General features: G+C 41.0%; 1 protein-coding gene across 1 annotated transcript in view; it reads left to right on the forward strand.

The window, feature by feature from the left end:
• Positions 1-3,893: 3,893 nt before the first annotated feature.
• The window catches only part of cecr2 (CECR2 histone acetyl-lysine reader), a 36,870-nt gene continuing 23,331 nt past the window's right edge, over positions 3,894-17,432 (forward strand). The window contains exon 1 of the mRNA XM_020103625.2: positions 3,894-4,186. Within this exon, the coding sequence (XP_019959184.1) occupies positions 4,067-4,186 (120 nt within the window). The 5' untranslated portion in view covers positions 3,894-4,066. The remainder of the gene's footprint in view (positions 4,187-17,432) is intronic.

Below are 17,432 nucleotides of genomic sequence, written 5' to 3' on the forward strand. Positions count from 1 at the left end.
GCTCAGGATGCACTGAATGCCACACGTATTCATAGATTTCCAATTACAACTGAGTTAACTGTGATAAATCAGTGTGACCATCGCCATTTGGGAGATTTTACAATTATAAAGTATTTAAAAGAAGACGCATAAAGGATGGAAAGGTTATGTAAGGACATCAACAATAAGAGCATGTGATCTCCACCACAGCAACCACTCAATGCCCCTTGACTATTTTTTCATGAGCATTGATTGATGTATTGATTCCTGGTAATGGAAAAAGAATGAGTGATCAGTGAAAATGTCACTCATCAGCTGCGAAAATCTTTAATTGAAGATGATGTTTTTCTAATAGGTCAGGCCATTCGCTGTTGGAAAAGAGGTGAAAAAATAAAACTGCGTGTGCAACCTCTTTTGCAACAGATTCATATTTTTCACAATTGGACTGGGGATAAAATATATATATATTTCTTAGATTATAAAATGAAAAGATGTTTATAACTGAAGACTGAAAAAATGTAGAGGAAGAAAAAATGCATGATAAATGAAATTGAAACATCTACACATTGTTATGAAGTTTATGGATACTTGTTAAGTACAATAGGACACTGAAATGGGTGAAATGTGGCTCCAGAACTGGAGGGAAAGTACTAAAAAAACTGGTAGACATACCAAAATACACACTCACAGTAAATGTACACCTTTTGATGAATTTCATAAGGACAAATTTTTGACATGAGTGGCTCAGTGGACATTTTCCACAGCAGACAATCTGACGTGTCATGGCAGAAAACGTGCAGGAGTAATCAATATAATTACCTATGTCTCAATTGTACTTAACTGGAACTGGCTGTCTTGGGTGAAATACAGAAAGCATTACTGTATTTAGTTACACTGGGGCTTTTCCTACGTTGACAAATCAAAATACCTGCTGTGAGAAAATGTCAAGAGGAAACTAAAACCTGGTATGTTTTGTTTCCTGAAGATGAGGATGATAACAAATAAAATAAAAGCCCTGCATTGTAAAAGTACATGTATATAATTACATTCATTCATTATTATTAATAAGTGAACACAAATTTATACTAATGACCAATATTTGGGTACATTTAATTTCTGGGTTTCTCCCCATCTCCAAAGTCAGGTTTGTACCGAAGCCTAAAAAAATAACCATCAGTGTAAGTTTTGATCAGACCAGGGTGGCTGCATGTATTCTTCAAATTTCACAAAGATCGTTAATGAGAATTACCGGTTATTTTCCAATTGATAAATCAATGATTACAGTTCATCGTGGACTCTTCTCCTCATTGCATATAAACACAGTTTAGAGAAGCTTGGATTTAAAGATGCAGTACACTCTACCACTTCCCTGAATTCCCTCACAGCTTACTTACTTTCAGTTTTAATTTGGACCAATAAGCTTGTTGTCACTCAGAGGAGAAACTGGAATGCTCTGTCACCTAGCAACATTCACACTCTGGGACTGATGACCTACAGAATGAGCTGCCATGACACTGACAGCACTGTAAGCGAAAAGCTCTGAACACCATTGGAATTCATTACACACATTTATATTATTTCACTTTCTGTTATTTAGGGGAAGCATCTGGATAAGCCTATTTGGCTTCTCACCTCCCCTGCACAAAGTTTTAACTTTTGTTCTACTTAATATTCTTCATTACACATTGCAAATGAAACCAGTTTACACACTATTTAGCCACAATATTATAGCAACTGGGCCTGAGGTTGAGCATATTAGCTGATCAGACGCTCTATTCAAGAGTTTGGTCTACAGCAAAATATCTCACTTAACCACTTAACCTTTTGTGATCCCCATGACCCTTCCTCTAGTACTACTTCTAATCTATGAGATCTTCTGTAGTACGGTCACATGTCTCCATCCTGCAGAGTCAACAATTTACTAGGACATCTTATAAGTTTTCATTATTTAGTTTTACTTGGGATCTTAATTATGAAGAAAGAAGTGTCTTCACTTTTTTTTTTTTTTTACCTTGCCTTTGAAAGCCTTTAACTCTATTCAAAGCAGTGTGTCTGTGCTATAATTCAAATTTACTTTTACCCATGAGGCAATGATGTCTCATTGGAACTCTCATTATAGAAATAGCTTTGTCCAAAATTAAAATGGCTGCCAGTTTAGCTCCTGCCACTGACTTTACTCAGCAGATACTGTATATTATATACAGTACACAGAATGCATGTATGTGTATATATTATTTACAATACAGCAAATATACTCACACGGTAATGGACCCTCTTCATAATTGAGAATTCATGAGCTTTCCTCTTGCACCACCTTTAGGCCAAAATGTCAACTTTCATGTCCTATAAATCTGATAATGTAATTTTGTGGGTATTAAAAAGCTTTTAATTATAATGAGATCAGTGCCTTTTGTCTAATGCCAACCTTTAGGGCAAACATCGCAGTTTCATTTTTTTCTTGATATTTTCCAAGATAATGTGCTAATTTAAATGCATTCATCAAGTTACTGCGCTGACGCAAGCTATATGAGGAATGATTCATCAAGAGAAAAACTTTTTCTGCTGCTGAAGGCTGATGATGGCCTGGTGTTTATACTACAGGTGATTACGTTTCTTAGTCCCTACCCCAAATACATGAGCTAGTGAGAAAAGTGCCTGGTGGTATATTAAATTTTCTTAGAGAACAAACAGGATTTAATAGATCATACTTGCATTGATCATTTAACTCTGAAAACAGCCTCACAGGAAAAGTGGCCACTGGTCACAGAACTGCAGTGCTGTCTTTTAGCTTGCGTTTGTCACATATTGCGATAGGGGGCGCTCCTGTGTAGTGTGTGGGCCAAAGCTTTCACCAGGGATGTTTACAAAATACAAAGTGTTCCTGACATGTTGCTGTACCCAACATGGATCAGCTGAATGAGCCTATTGGGATTTATTCTTGGTTGAAAACCGTCGTTGCACATGCATGGAAAGGATAGAAAAGTGTTATATACAAGTCTATCACTTGGATGGATGGACTTTACAAAAGAGAAGAGAGAGTGAACTCATGTTATTCACTCATTCTTTTTATTTATTTCGGACATATAAATACAAAAGACAAATTATAAGAACAAGTGAAAGAAAATAAACAGAAAACAATATTATTTACAAACAGTAATGAGGGGGAGAAATCAAACACTTAATGGTTTAATCTGCATATTCTAAGAGGAGTGAGAAGAAGTGTTCATCGATAAAGCTCTGTTGTTAAAACTTCCAAAAATACCTAAGCTCTCTTCTCTCATTTAAAACCAGCACGTATACAGCACAAGACCCAGTGTCTGCTTAACTTTAGACATCCCTCACGTATATATCAGTCTTGTTTTCCCATGTGGTGACCTTTATGAATATTGTGAGTGCAATAATAATCATTTATTGTGATTGTGTTTATTGATTTGTTGCTGATTGTTAATGTTTCTCTTTCTCGGGAAACCTTTCCTGTGAAGCAGATTGATCTCAATGTGACTGCCTGATTGAATAAAGATTTATTTTCAAGTGGAGAAATAGATCATTTCATTCATTTATTAGTTATCTGAAGCCAAATAATGAAAGTGTCAGTGACTCAGACTGAGAGAACCAGTTACCTGACTGCTTCTGACCGTTGGTTGGTGGAAGTTCAACCTCTTCAGCTGTTCCCTTTAAACGGCTGCTATACTATGGACCCGGTGGGGTACAGCCAACTATAGACTGTTGTTATTACAATAAACACACAAGCGCAGTTGTATTTTTTTTTTTACTATTTAAGTTTATTCGCATTATAGATTCACAAGCTTGGATTTTCAAATATTTTAATGCTCCTGTATAGTTTAATATTTATAGTTGAGTAACCCGCCCCCCCTATCCTGGTCGTGTGGTGGTATGTTCCTCCCCATCTGCTCGGCCCCCGGTGAACGTGATAGAAACAGATTGACGCGCTCCCCGGCTCGCGATGGTCGCTGACGGCCGCAGCGAGTGTTGTTGTGTCTGTAATGTTACGGAGACGCCATAAACCGCCGAGGAAACTACTTTCTAATGTGAGAAACAAACGTCCTGCCATTCCTCCGGTCCAAACATGTCCCGGGGATGTACCGTTTCTGTGGAGGAGGTCCAGTCCTGGTGGGAAGTCCCCGCCATAGCGCACTTCTGCTCGCTGTTCAGGACCGCGTTCAACCTCCCCGACTTTGAAATAGAGGTAAACTCCACTCGTGCTCTACTTTCAGCCGCACCAATGTGTTCAATGGCGGAAATGAAAAGTTGTTTGTGTCAGGATTTCTTCATGTCCTGTTTGGTTAACCAGCTTAGCGGCGTTCCGAGAACTTCTCCTTCGTTAACGTTACTAAGGCGATCCTGTTAGGTAAGGAGCTAGCAGGTTCGTTAGCACCGCTTTAAGCTAGCTTTTACGGGCTAACTGCCGGACGTCGAAGTTTATAAATGTCACATCGGGTGAATAAAACTTTAACTTCATTGTCTAGTTATGGTCCAAAGTGTTTGGTAACGCTACGCGTTGTGTATTAATGCTGTTCTGGTCTTGGGTAACTTTTAGGTAGAGCTGACCGTTCAATACAACCATGTGTCGTTCGTTTGTTTTCATTTTAGCCCCATGTTTATGTCGATGAGCGACCCAACTTCTGCTCTTCTAAATAAGAAATGATTGAGATAACACGAGACTTGAGAAGGGGAAGGGACACACAGAAGCGGAACTTGATCGTCATCTTAATTCGATAACAATCGTGCCACTGTACTAATGCGTTTGTGGGTCGAAAAGTCGCACATTGACTTGAATTGAGGGCTGTTCCCGGTGAATACACTGTACTACAGCAGTTTATTGAAAACGTATTTTCTATATCAAATAAAGTTAAGTTCATGGCGTGAGGCTCGAGTTTATTGTCTTGGAGTTGCAAGCCATCTGGCTCGGAGTAGCCATAGGGACGCAGATGCTGTTCAGGCATTGTTTGCTCGCCCAAGTCCCATTTTGCTGCAAGAAGTGACGCTTTAAACGATTATTACTTATATCTGTGCTCTACCAGAAGTAATAGAGGTACAACCACCCACCTGCGCTTCCTTCTACTTCTGAATATACACAATTTATTACACCACGATCTCACAATTCAACTTTATCGTTAGACCCCCCCCCCCCCCCCACCCTCGTCTGCTCTTTGATAATCTGTTCTTAGTTTACAGAGCTGTTAATTCCAATATACATCTATCCCCGTGTTACATCAGAGTTAATGGAGATTTGTTCAATCCTTCGAAGAATCATTGCACTTTAAAGAAATTGGTAAGGTCAACACCACGCATCAACAGTCTCCATCACTCATTCATCCCCACCCCCTTCCTTCCACGGAGAGAAACACACGCTCAGGCATCGCTTTGTTATTGAACGAGGTGCAGGGCAGATGGGGGGGGGGGGGGGTCGCGTTGAGTTTAGTTTACATGAAAGTTGTATGCTGTTACTTTTCTGCTGTTTGGATTAACTGAAAATATTTTTGTGTAGGGAAACTGATCCGTTGAACTGCCTGATTAGATTTTTTTTTTACGAGGGTGGATGAAATATTCGTCTTTAACCGCATCACTAAGCGCATCACATGTGTGGATACACCCCTTCAAATGGATTTAGTGGAAATATTGAGATTGATATAGTAATTATCTTATGCGTGGACATCTTAATCAGGTGCACAAGTGTTCAAGGTCATAACTCCTCTGGTTCTCTGTCATTATCTGCAACTGCAGTGATAATAATGGCTAGATAGCAAACAGGACAAGAAACCCAAGGCTTTAGGACTTTGATTATTGTCGTTCCACTTTATACAGAAACTAAAAATTGAGTTAATCTTGCCACATATTTGTGGTGTAAGCACCCTGCTCAAATTACTGCATTAAATTTATAAGCCCACTGGGGCATGGGATGGTTTCTTTTTCAATTTAGCAATATGTCAGTCCTGTTTCCTATTTTGTGATACTAGGCTCAAAATGTATTCCTAGGGTCTGATTCTCACTTCTCGTGGGCTTTTAAAGGGACCACGCGTAAACTAATTAAACATTTGGGCAGAATTATTTTTAATGTGGGGAAACGATGTTAGAATCCATCATAACTGATCACATGTAAGGAAAAAACAAATGTTAAGCCTACACATTGTGATGGCGTCACATTAGACATGTATTTTCAGCCCTGGGTAAAGTTATCATGGGTCATTTACAAAGGATGAATTAAGCAAACTATTGTTTGTTTATTAATGGATTTGAATTTGTATGTGCTATTAACAAATTGTTATAAACCAAAGTGCACGTGTCAGGATTACAAAATGTGTCTTGAGCAACATAATGAGTGCCTGTACAGTGTTTGAAACAAGAAAGCATGTTTTTCCATCTGTCCTTTGTGTTTTTGTGTTGACTGTAGCAGGGTGTTTTCTTAGATTGTTGTATACAAATCCTATGTATTTTATGCCAGTTGGTGTAAAGTTAATTTGGCTGTGGAGTCTTTTTTATTCTGCCAAAGATCTAGGTAAAAGCTCAGAGTTGAGCTCTTATTTATGTATGGCCAATTCTGTTCCATGTGCCATATTTCCTCAGGCTGTTGTCCATGTCGTGTGGCTATTTTGTCTTCAGATCAAATTGTATAATATGTTGAAAATCCCAAGTTGTACAGTAGCTTCATTCATTCTTCTTGTGTGTAGTTAAAACCAGCTGGTAGATTGTAATTCAGAAAAAACAGTATGCATCTAGTCCGACTGTTCAGCTCATGTCTGACCTCTCTCTTGGGTTCTGCTTTCACACCTGTGTGCACCCATCAATTTATTGTTTGAAGCAGGCTTTTGGTCAGATGCCATTGATATGAAGATTAAAAATTAGGCAGTGTAGACGACCTCAATCAAACTTTTTCAGATCCTTTTTTTTTCGTTTCAGATACTAAGCGGAGGGCTGCACACAAGTAGCTACACTTGGGATAAAACATTATACAAAGGATGATTGATCATTCCATGGCCTAAGGTAGAAGGAGTCATTTTTAACCCAAGTGCAGCTCTACATACTTAATCCATAATTTGTAGAGCATGTGGGTCCTTTCTTTGTAGGTGTCGGTTTTGTAGCTGTCTCCTGTGGGTTTATGGTGACTGGCCCTCCAGGACAGGGCTCATCTTCCAGACTCAATCTGCTAACTTATATACCATGCTGTAAAAAGGGCACGTTCCCAGAGTGTTGCCACCATGACTGCACAATGCCAGATTCTGTCAGTTTTCTGAAGTATCGCTGACTACAGTTGTAATTAACTTGTAGAAGGAAGAGGAAGTTGTCACGCAGGCATGTTTGTTTTGCTTAATGCCACATACCAGCAACAGGACAAGCTGGCCTGGGCACTTCTCACCAGTGTAGCACTTTGGCTGACTCGTTTACCTCTACCTTTTATCTTGCCTTCATTTGTCTTGTCATTCAGTATAATTGTGACATCATAAAAAAACTTTCAAATATAATTCAACATTTTTCCCCTTCCTCATACAAGCTGTTAAAGCTGTGTGAGAATGGTTGGGTGATGTTGTTCAGCTATAGTTATGGCCTATCTGTGGATATACATGTTAAATTCCTCAAGAATAAGGGGTTGGGAATGGGGGCAGGAAGTGGCCATCAGTGGTCAAGACAGAGTGGGGGGCGTCGAGTGATTTCACTCTGGTCTGGGCTTAGGTGTCAATAGCCTGACATGCTATCAGTCCTACCTTGTAGACACAGTGTCATATGTTGGTTGCTGCTGACTTGTATCAGGCTTTGCTACCTGGCCCCCATGTTATACCAGCAGAGGGTTGATGTTGTGGCCTCTGAGGGCCGTAACCAACTCTGCACATCAGTACTTCTGTGTGTTTCCATTCCTAGTTTTTCTCTCTGGTGTCAGGGAGATTCATAAGAAGGGTGTGGGACACATACCTGCACAGCATTAGTTTGATTGTGGAGCTCAGTTGTAAAAAGTGTAAGCCTTAGGATCTTGTTGGTTTGGTAAGAGTCTTTTAAGGGAAGATAACTCAAGATGGCTGATGCTCCCGACTGTCTGTCTGTAATTGCTTCACTGAAACACCTTCTTATCCCCATTGTGGAAACCTTTATAATTAAAGCCACATTTGAGATCACAGTGTTTTGCACGCTATGAAACCACTACCAGGGTGGATGTTGAAACTCACTGATCCAGTCCAACAATGCTGCTGTGGTACTGTTTCAGCTGCTGGTCAGTGATAATGGTGTCTCCCCCCACCCTCCTTGGCTGGTCTTACAAAACAGCCCCCTGCACATTGTTCCTGTGCTGATACACTTCACTGTCGCTGGTTTCCACTTTCCTCCGACTGCAAGCAGGGAGCTGTGTGGGTGAGATGGAGAGGAAAGAAAGAATGAGTGGGAGGGAAGGGGAAAGAGGGGAAGTGGAGAAAAGTGTCCTGGAGAAGTGAGGAAGCAAGAGGACATTAGTATGAAAGCGCAAAGTGTGATCTACAAGAAGGAGGCCCAAGGTCGACATAATCCCCCCCTCCCTGCCTGGCTTTTTTTCCCAGTGGCGTATGCTTGATTTCTTGGCTATGTATCTGTGAAATTATGCCTGAAATCCCGCAGCTAATGCACACGGCAGACCTCCGATTCTGGATCCTCAATAATGTGCCCTCTATCGCCAGACGTGGCCCTTCATGACAGGGACCTTTTCCCCTGTCAACTCCCCACTCCGTGCTCTGCTGGCAGCCTGCTTGGCACATTGTCGTGCCTCTATGCCATGTGTCTTCATCATTGTCATCGTCTACATCGCTGTTTTGATAATGTACATTATCAAATAGAAATTTCTAAGCATTTAAACAAGACCTGGCATGTATATTTGTTGTTTTTATGTGCAGATTACTAATATAGCACTTTGAGTTTGTCATGATGCAGATGTTGGTGTGAAAGCCCCATAATCCCATCTTCCGGCTCTAACACATTGTTCCATTTATACTTTGAAAGTCGTGGCCCATATGGGTTAGAGAAGCTGTTCTTTTACTGCAGATCTGGTTTAAGTCCTGTCTCAGAAGACTTTGTCGCATTTGGCAGGGGGTCATTGCCACCCTGGTGTGAGAAGAATGGCACCTGCTGCTCCCACGTGCCAGAGTTGATTCCATCCATATGAAACATACTTGATGATTATAACCTATCATATCCACTAAAAAATATCCATATACATACCATAAAGACTGGATGTGCAGAGACAGATTTTAAAGGAGAAAACTGGTTTCTGTTGCCACTTCTGCGATTTCATTTATTCATTTTTCTGTTACTATTGTCTATATGGTACCAACTTTCTTATGTATCTCTTTTTCTCTGTAACTCCTGAGCTTTTGACCTCCTTCCTCCCGTCATACCGTTTATCCACCATCACCGATGTTTTCATTCATGTTTCCTGAGTGGACCATGTCAGGACTCTAGGTGTGTTCAGGCTGTACTTAATTGGCAGCTCCTTCACTCTGTTTGTTTTGTTGAACTGGTTAGGGTGGGACAGTTTACTTCATAGGCATTGTTGTAAGTTTGTAGAGTTGGTGATATGACATAATTACCCACAAAAGCCACGCACATCATTACCTGATGGGATATATAAATAGAGTGAAAACTGTTTGGGTGTGTAGTATTGCTGCTTTCAGACACGCACCAAACATGAACTTCCACATTCTCTCTACTGAAATTATTCTGAGGGGTTGAATGTTGAACGCAAATGTTTGAGTCAGCCGCCATGCACGTTCTTCAGATTCTTTTTTTCATGCTATCTCTCTTGTAAATTGCCCAGAGAATGTCCAAGTTAGCCAATGTGAGAATACAGCAGGATAATGTCTGAAGAATTCACAGCGAGCAAGGGCATATCTGGGAAAAACAAAACAGAAAGAATACAAATATTTAGATGTAAAAGAGATGCCATACACATTTCAGCTGCCGGTGAAGATGTCAACTAAGGAAGACAATGAGATTGCCGCAAACCAAAACACACAATTTCCACAGCAGAAGGTATATGTTATGTCCTGCTGCTTGCATCCCTCACCTGAAAGCTCCAGACAGGGCAAAAATTGAGAATGTCTGCATATTCTCATGTCTGAAAACAGTTTAAGCTTTTATTCTGTTTTTCCTGCTACTGCTACAATAAAATACCCCCTCACTCATTTGTACCTGTCAAACTCTTCATCTACATTACTCCCTCTTATTTCCAGTCTGCACAGTACCCCATACCCCTTTGCCGCATCCCCTTCTTGAGCCCCAGCAGTCCCCCTGTCTTTGAGCCTCAGCCCCTGGCATCACCATGACTAAACCCCAGATGGTGGTTCTTTCTTTCCCTTCCCCCTGGAGGGTGGAGGCTCTTCACTCTGACTGGGTGCTGGCTGCGGCTGCTGCTGCAGCCCTTCTGGGGGGGGGGGCTCCTATTTTTTTGTAAAGCCCCTAGTGTGATTGTAAAAGAAGATTTAGTCCTATTAGATCTGGTAAATAAGCGAGAGCATGCTGCCTCTGAGCAAGTCCTTGTTTCTGTTGTCTATAAAGAAGATGGATTAATGGGGGAAAAGGATCAAGGCTTTAATGTTGCTACGTCATGGCCCAACTTCAGACAGACACACACTCTTGCTGATTACCAGTTTTTGTGCATTATAAATGCAGATAACAGACACTTTATGTGTCGCCTGCCTGGCCTTCAATAGTAAGCTTTGATGAGAGGGCCAAGGCTTGTTGTCGTGAAGATGGTGTCACTCGCAAAAGCAAATAATTTGTATTTTTCTGTGATATCTACATTGTCATCTTAGATCATTGGTTGATGATTAAAACCACTGCAAATGTTTTTACCTTCGACCTTGGCCTGTTTTATCTTTTTTTTCATTTCCAGTGAAGAGATTGAAGCCCCCCCCTCCTCTTGAAAGATCTGTAGTGTTCACTCATCCCTCGCATCCCTTTCTCTTCCTCTGTCCCACCCACTGACACATCCCCAGCTCAGCCCTTCTTACAGCCTCACAGACACCAACCTCTGACACTTTCCTTTCCAGATCAGGCTATACATAATGCCCTCAAAACTTTTTCACACTTGGTGAATACCCCAAGAAGATCAAGAACCTTTTTGCATGTCTCTCTCCCTCCCTCACGTGCACTGTGAGGGCAAGAGGCTGCGGCCCCTCCCCCAATTGTGATTGACAAGTGAGAGCAGCAGTACATGCATCAGATGGTTTCACATGGGGAGTGTGTGCACAGAGTGGGGGGGGCAGAGGGGCACATACACTGGGGTTTGTTTCAGCCAGTTCCATTGTTACAGCTCCCCATGGTTCCCTCTCTCTGTCTCCAGTCTGTGGCAGCATCCCTCCGCTGTTGCTTTTTCACCCTGTGTGTTTGTGGCTGCTTATGAAACACAGATGAGAAGAGTCCGACATCTCCAGTAATGAGAACTTCATCAAACCAGGTCTCCATTGGGAGCCATGGAAAGCTCACTGGTTGCTTCATGTTTTTAGCCTGCTGAGAAACAGGGTTTTCTGTTGCACTGATGTATGTTTTTGTCTGTGTGACTCAACATCACAGTAAAAAGAGGCAATAAAGAAAGATATTTATTCCAGGACTTGCTACTGTCTGTTCTTATAGAAAACAGAGAAGTCACAAAAAGAACAATCCGAAGTAAAGGGAGCACTGAAATGTAAAGTGGCATAAAAAATGTTTGAGCTGTACTAACTTGAGATTTGACTGAGTCAGACTGGATGTAGAGTAGGGATGTGAAACTTGAAGGTTTTAGAGAGTTTATGGCATGCGCTCTAATGACAAATTTCAATGTTTTCTTGTTTAAACAAGTTTTTAAACCAAAACAAACTCAAGTCACACAAGGGTATTAGTAATAATCTCTGTGCATCCATACTTACACACCTGAAAATACATCTAACTTGACCAATCACACACACTGGGCATTTGGGTGCCGGTGAAAACAGGAAGCAGCTCTTCTATTCTGAAGATTGTTGCTTCGTCACGGAAAATACAATGAACAAGGAACTACATTGTTGAATGGGATTTCTTCTTTTTTTTGGATAGAATATTGGGTTGAAATGTGATTGAACATAAGTGTTTATGATGTTTTGCCTTCACTGCAAGTAGATGAGTCTTGACTGATAAGATCCAATGGGGAAGTGAATGCGAGTGATTTGAGTCATCGTTCCAAAACCTCTTAGTTTTCGCCCATCAATACTACAACACAGCCCCAGTGTTCTAGGTGCTGAGAACTCCATAGCAGTGTGGATGACAGCCGATAATGTAGCAACAGAGATGTGTTTGAAAACTAAACACTACGTAGTTGTGTAGATGTTGCCACTGCCTTCAAGGATTGCCACAGTCCAAAAGCTGAAATAAAAATAATTCTGGTTTATTTACTCCTGAGCCTTGTCAACTCCAACATATCTATTTATACTGTTCATTTTCAAAATACTACCTATACATCTATTCATTTTCTGCTACTTATCCAGAGTCAACTCATGGTAGCAGCAGGTCAAACAAGGTTATATTAACTTAAATATGTGGGCTGCTCCTCGCCTGTTGTGTCAGCCCTGTTAGTCTGCCATTTGGAAATATCAGGCCTGAGTAGGCGGAAAAAAGTTGACACAGGCATGTTGTTCCTCTTACAGTGACACGGTGAAAGGCAATTCAGGAAAACTGGTTTAAAAATCTGTAAGGCTGAAGGCTTATTATATATCGAATAACAAATTGTTATGGTGACAATCAATTACGCTTTCATGCGGAGGATTGCCAGCTGAGTAGAGACGTTTTCAGGCATGACCTACGGGTAAAATCAGCTACAGAAATTTCCTGCAGTCAGCCTTTCACACATGGACAACGCAGCAGGAGATTCTCTGCACAGATGTAGATGCATTTTCTTGACAAAACTCTTAGCGCCGCAAACTCTTAAGATCTTGTTTGGTATCTTCTCTGTGAATGACACTGGTTTTTCATCTGGAGGTTTTCTTTTAGTTTTTGAAATCATGTGTTCGAAGCGCCATAAACCCCCTACTCTCTTGCGGTGAATCCAGCGGGGGATCTTGTGCTGTCTTTTCACATCTGATGCTCTTGGATTTCTACGGACTTTATAGGCAGAGAGAGCCAGTAGATACTGCGTAGCCTCTTACTTGGACATTCGAGTTCACACATGCACATCCTGTGTCAGAAGGGGCCCGATTATCCTCTAGTATGAGGCAGCCCTAAACCCTCATTGGCTTCCAGTTTTGAGTCCTATCAGTTACAACTCAATTACCAGTGATAAATGCAACATGGATAATGCATTTTAAGTTATTATTTACTATAAGTAACATTTTGCCATTGTTGTTTCTAGCTGGTAATATTCTTTGTAACAAACAACCAACTGCAGAGCAGACATAATACTTAATAATTTCTGCGTCAAGCACATTCCTAGTGTATGTGAATGGTCATGTGATATGCAGTTTCAGACACGTTGGTACGGATGGAAATTATTTCTGAGACAGAGCTTAAAGGTCCAGTGTGTAAGATTTAGGTGAAAGGGAACTATTGGCAGAAATTGAATGTAGAATAATTCTCAAGATGTTTTCACTAGTTCGTTTCATCTAAATTGTATGAATTGTAGTTTTCTTTACCCCATCGAGGGGACCCTCTCTACGGAGGCCGATGTTTTTTACATTAGTCCAGACTGGACAAACTAAACACCTTTTGAGTTTTAAGGACAATTAAAGGCTATCACAGTTTCTTTGTCATGTTTGGAAGGAGAGGTTGAGGTGAGGGGTGTTCAGCTGCAACATGAAATTTCAACACTGGATATCACAAAATTCTACAGACTGTAACTTTAAACCCTCGTCTGGACGGCTATATAATTTGAGAACATAAAAAACCCCAGAAAAGGAATCTTCTCATGGAGATGAGGCAGACTACAACTCTCTGTGCGGGTTTGTGCACACACACTAATGTAGAGAATGGGACCGCTCAGATGTTAGCTGAAGTAGGAACCTTCATTCTATATGAGGAAGTTGATGATGTGACTTCCTCCGAGTCGGCAGTGGAAGTATGAGACATGCTTGCTGCTGCGTCGGGTGGCCTCCATCTCCTGTCCTTAATGATCCTCACCTACACAGCCAGAGGGCCATGCCAAGGCAAAGCCTCTCTGTCTTTGTGGAGAGAGCTTGACTCTGGAAGGATCTGTCCACCATCTCTTCCATTACAGCCCAGTCATCTTCCCCATTTGGCCATGAAATTGATAATGTAATAAAAGTCAGCTAAAAGCTGAAACTGACCTTACAGTTTTCATGTATGAGATATATTTACTGTTCCCACATCATAGTGCAGCTCATAAAGCCCAACCTGTAGTCATTCCTCTTCTTAGCATGATGCATCTCAGCAAACGGTGTCCTTGTCTGGCGGTTCTGATGCCTCACGATACTTGTTAAGGCAGATGTAGAGGACTCCACTCTTCACTCTACCTCAAACATATTGAAGATCAGGAATAACTGTAAGGCAAACCAGCCAACAAGTTCTCGTTTTGATACAGTCAGTCAAAAGTGTCTGGCAGTAACTCAAAGATGCTGATGCTTTCCTCTCATCAGATCAACAATACATCCTGAGGATGCGTGGGTGTTTTCCTGTGGTGTTATGGCTGTGTGTGCATGTTTGTCATGTGGCAGGAGGTGGTTACGTGTGGGGGTTGAGGGTGTTGTCAGATGATGGCTCCTGGAGGAACCATGTGTGAGCTGAAAGTGGGAGGGGAGTGGGGGAGGAAGAAATAAAGAAAGAGGCAAAGGAGAGGAAGAGAGGAGCCTTTACACAACAAACAGGCCTCCCTTCCCCCTCAAGCTATCCGTGCATACATCCTCCAACTGTTGGTGATATAGACCCCGGAGGAGCTGTTAACAGCAGTGACATGGAAAGTGTTTGCTGTGAAGGTAGCCAGAGGCCAACCCCCTGATACTACAGGCTCTGTGGATCTGCCACAACCTTGGAGCTGCACTGCTTATCATAGCCTTTTTTCTCCCTCTCATGTCACATGCAGCTTGCATTGGTCAAACACAAATTTCATGCAGTTTACTAAAGCTTTTCTCTCTCTTCCTCTCTGCAGATCTAATTTGACACACGATGAGGGTCTTTATTGTACACTGAGAAAATCACATTTCACTTTTATCTGCAAATAGAGATGGTGTGCTCTGCCTTGAAGACAGAGGTCTTTTTACATCAGTTTAACCTAGATATCTCATTGCTTTCACAAACTCCAGTGAGGTCCTTAACATTAGCCATGCTCTCATCAAACAGAAACCTGGTGTTTAGTTCTTCTGTGTGAGATTCATCTTAGGCTTGGTGTTTGCAATTTCGTTTCCACTGTATGTTGTACATGTGGTGGTTATGACAATAAAAACTCCTTGAATCCTTAATATCATTAAATAATTATCAGGGCAGCTGTGGCTGAGGGGTAGAGCGCTGGTCCTCCAACCCCCAAGAAGGTCGGTAGTTCGATCCCCAATCTTCCCCATCTGCATGCCAAAGTGTCCTTGGGCAAGAAACTGAACCCCGAGTTGCCCTTCATAGAACAAAAAAGTGCTGCTGATAGATGCACTGTATGTATGGGTGTGTGAATGGGTGAATGACAAATTGTACTGTTAAGTGCTTTGAGTGGTCATCAAGACTAGAATAAATACAAACCATTTACATCTAATAGCATTCAGTAACTATGGCTGTGGGAGGGTTGCAATTTAGGGTTTGAGTGACACAAGTTCACCCTTTCAGATACAATACATGTTCACACTGTCAGCCTTTAGGCCACACTACTACATTTTCCTTTAAAATGCATCACTGTTGCTATGTTCAGGCCTGGCTTTTGAGCACCTTAAACTGCAAGTTTGGAAAGGCTGTTGGCTATGTTAAGTTTGAAAACTGTAGTAGAAAGTAGATTGGTGAAGTAGAAACAGACATAGTCTAATCAATGTCACAATCACAGTCATCCACATTCGTTTCGTGTTTGTTTTTTGTCAGTCACAACATGACAGCAAGTGGTGAAGGTAAGATTTTGCTTAAGATTATACCCTTATACTTAACCGTTCCAAGAAAATAAATTCCACATTCTACTTTTCACCAATTTTGTTTCTCGTTTGTAATATTTTATGTAACTGTTAAACCAATTGTGCCAAGTGTACATGAAGTGTATACTCATTTTAAGTTGTATTAGTATAGACCACATGGATGACTTCAGATATGGAGCTAAATGCTTGTGTTTTCAACACAGTTTCAAAATGAAAATGTATTAGTAATGGATGTAACCTAAATGAATACTCACCTATAAAAGAAGATGGAACATCGAATGTGAGAGAGCAATGGCTGAGACAAGCATTTTCATCCTGAGTATTTTGACAGCCAAATTCTGGTGGGAGGTAAAGATGTCCTTTTTGACATTTCAATTGGTTTGTACCTTGATGGAAAATATAAGAGATATATTATAGAAAGCCTTCTAACTTAATCGAGGTAAGACGACCTCTGCTTGAGGTAAGACAACCTCTGCCAGCTAGTTGTTTTTGATTTCATGTGCTGATTCTGTCAATCCCTGAATGAAATTAAGTCTTGAATCGTGCCTCTGTATCATGAGATTTCCTATTAGGTTAGAGGATATTAGAAGCAGACTGCCACTCACATTATTAACTTCATTTGAGAGCTTCCAGTTTCTTTCACTTTGACAAACTGTCCATGTGTTCTTTATTTATTTTAACATTTACCTTAACCTTATAAAATAAAAAAAGGATTTTGAGACACTTGTCATGTGACAAGATTGCATTTAGCTGTTGTGCTGTTTTGAAAAGCTGGCTATACATCTTAACTTGCATACCTCCACCAAAGTCCAACAGTCCTCCAAAATTCAATCAAGCTGCACAAAATGTCACACACTTATATACATATCAGTTCTCTGCTGGATTTTTAAATTTTTTTTATCAAGTAGCATGATTTTTTTCTGGACAGATGTTAATACCAGGTCTTAACGTGGTCTTAGTGGTCTGAGGGATCAAATCTCAACTACATTGATATTGTGTTTTGGGTGCATTACACCTGTAATTAAAGCCGTCCACTTGTGATCAGATTACCCCAGACGAATGTTACTACCAGGTCTGACTGGGGCCTATGTGTGACCAGAGCTGCTTTCAGACATGCACCGAACACCACACTTTCTCTAGAGAAGGAGCGTGTGTGAACACAAATGTCCGAGTGAGAGTCTCCGGATTATGTGCAGACTCTCCCTGCCTCCCTAGTATAAAGTCAGCAGAAAGTCCGGAGAATCTGATGTGAGAAGACAGCAGAGGATTCCCGCTGGATTCACTGCGAGTGAGTGTGGGGTTGATGATGCTTCGAACACGAGTCACGAAACAATGAAAAAAAACCAAACAAAAACATATCTCTGGATGAAAAACTGGTGTCAGAAGACACAGATGAAGATATTTAGAGAGTTCGAG

This window comes from Paralichthys olivaceus, chromosome 7, assembly GCF_024713975.1.
Source record: "Paralichthys olivaceus isolate ysfri-2021 chromosome 7, ASM2471397v2, whole genome shotgun sequence".
Taxonomy (NCBI): domain Eukaryota; kingdom Metazoa; phylum Chordata; class Actinopteri; order Pleuronectiformes; family Paralichthyidae; genus Paralichthys; species Paralichthys olivaceus.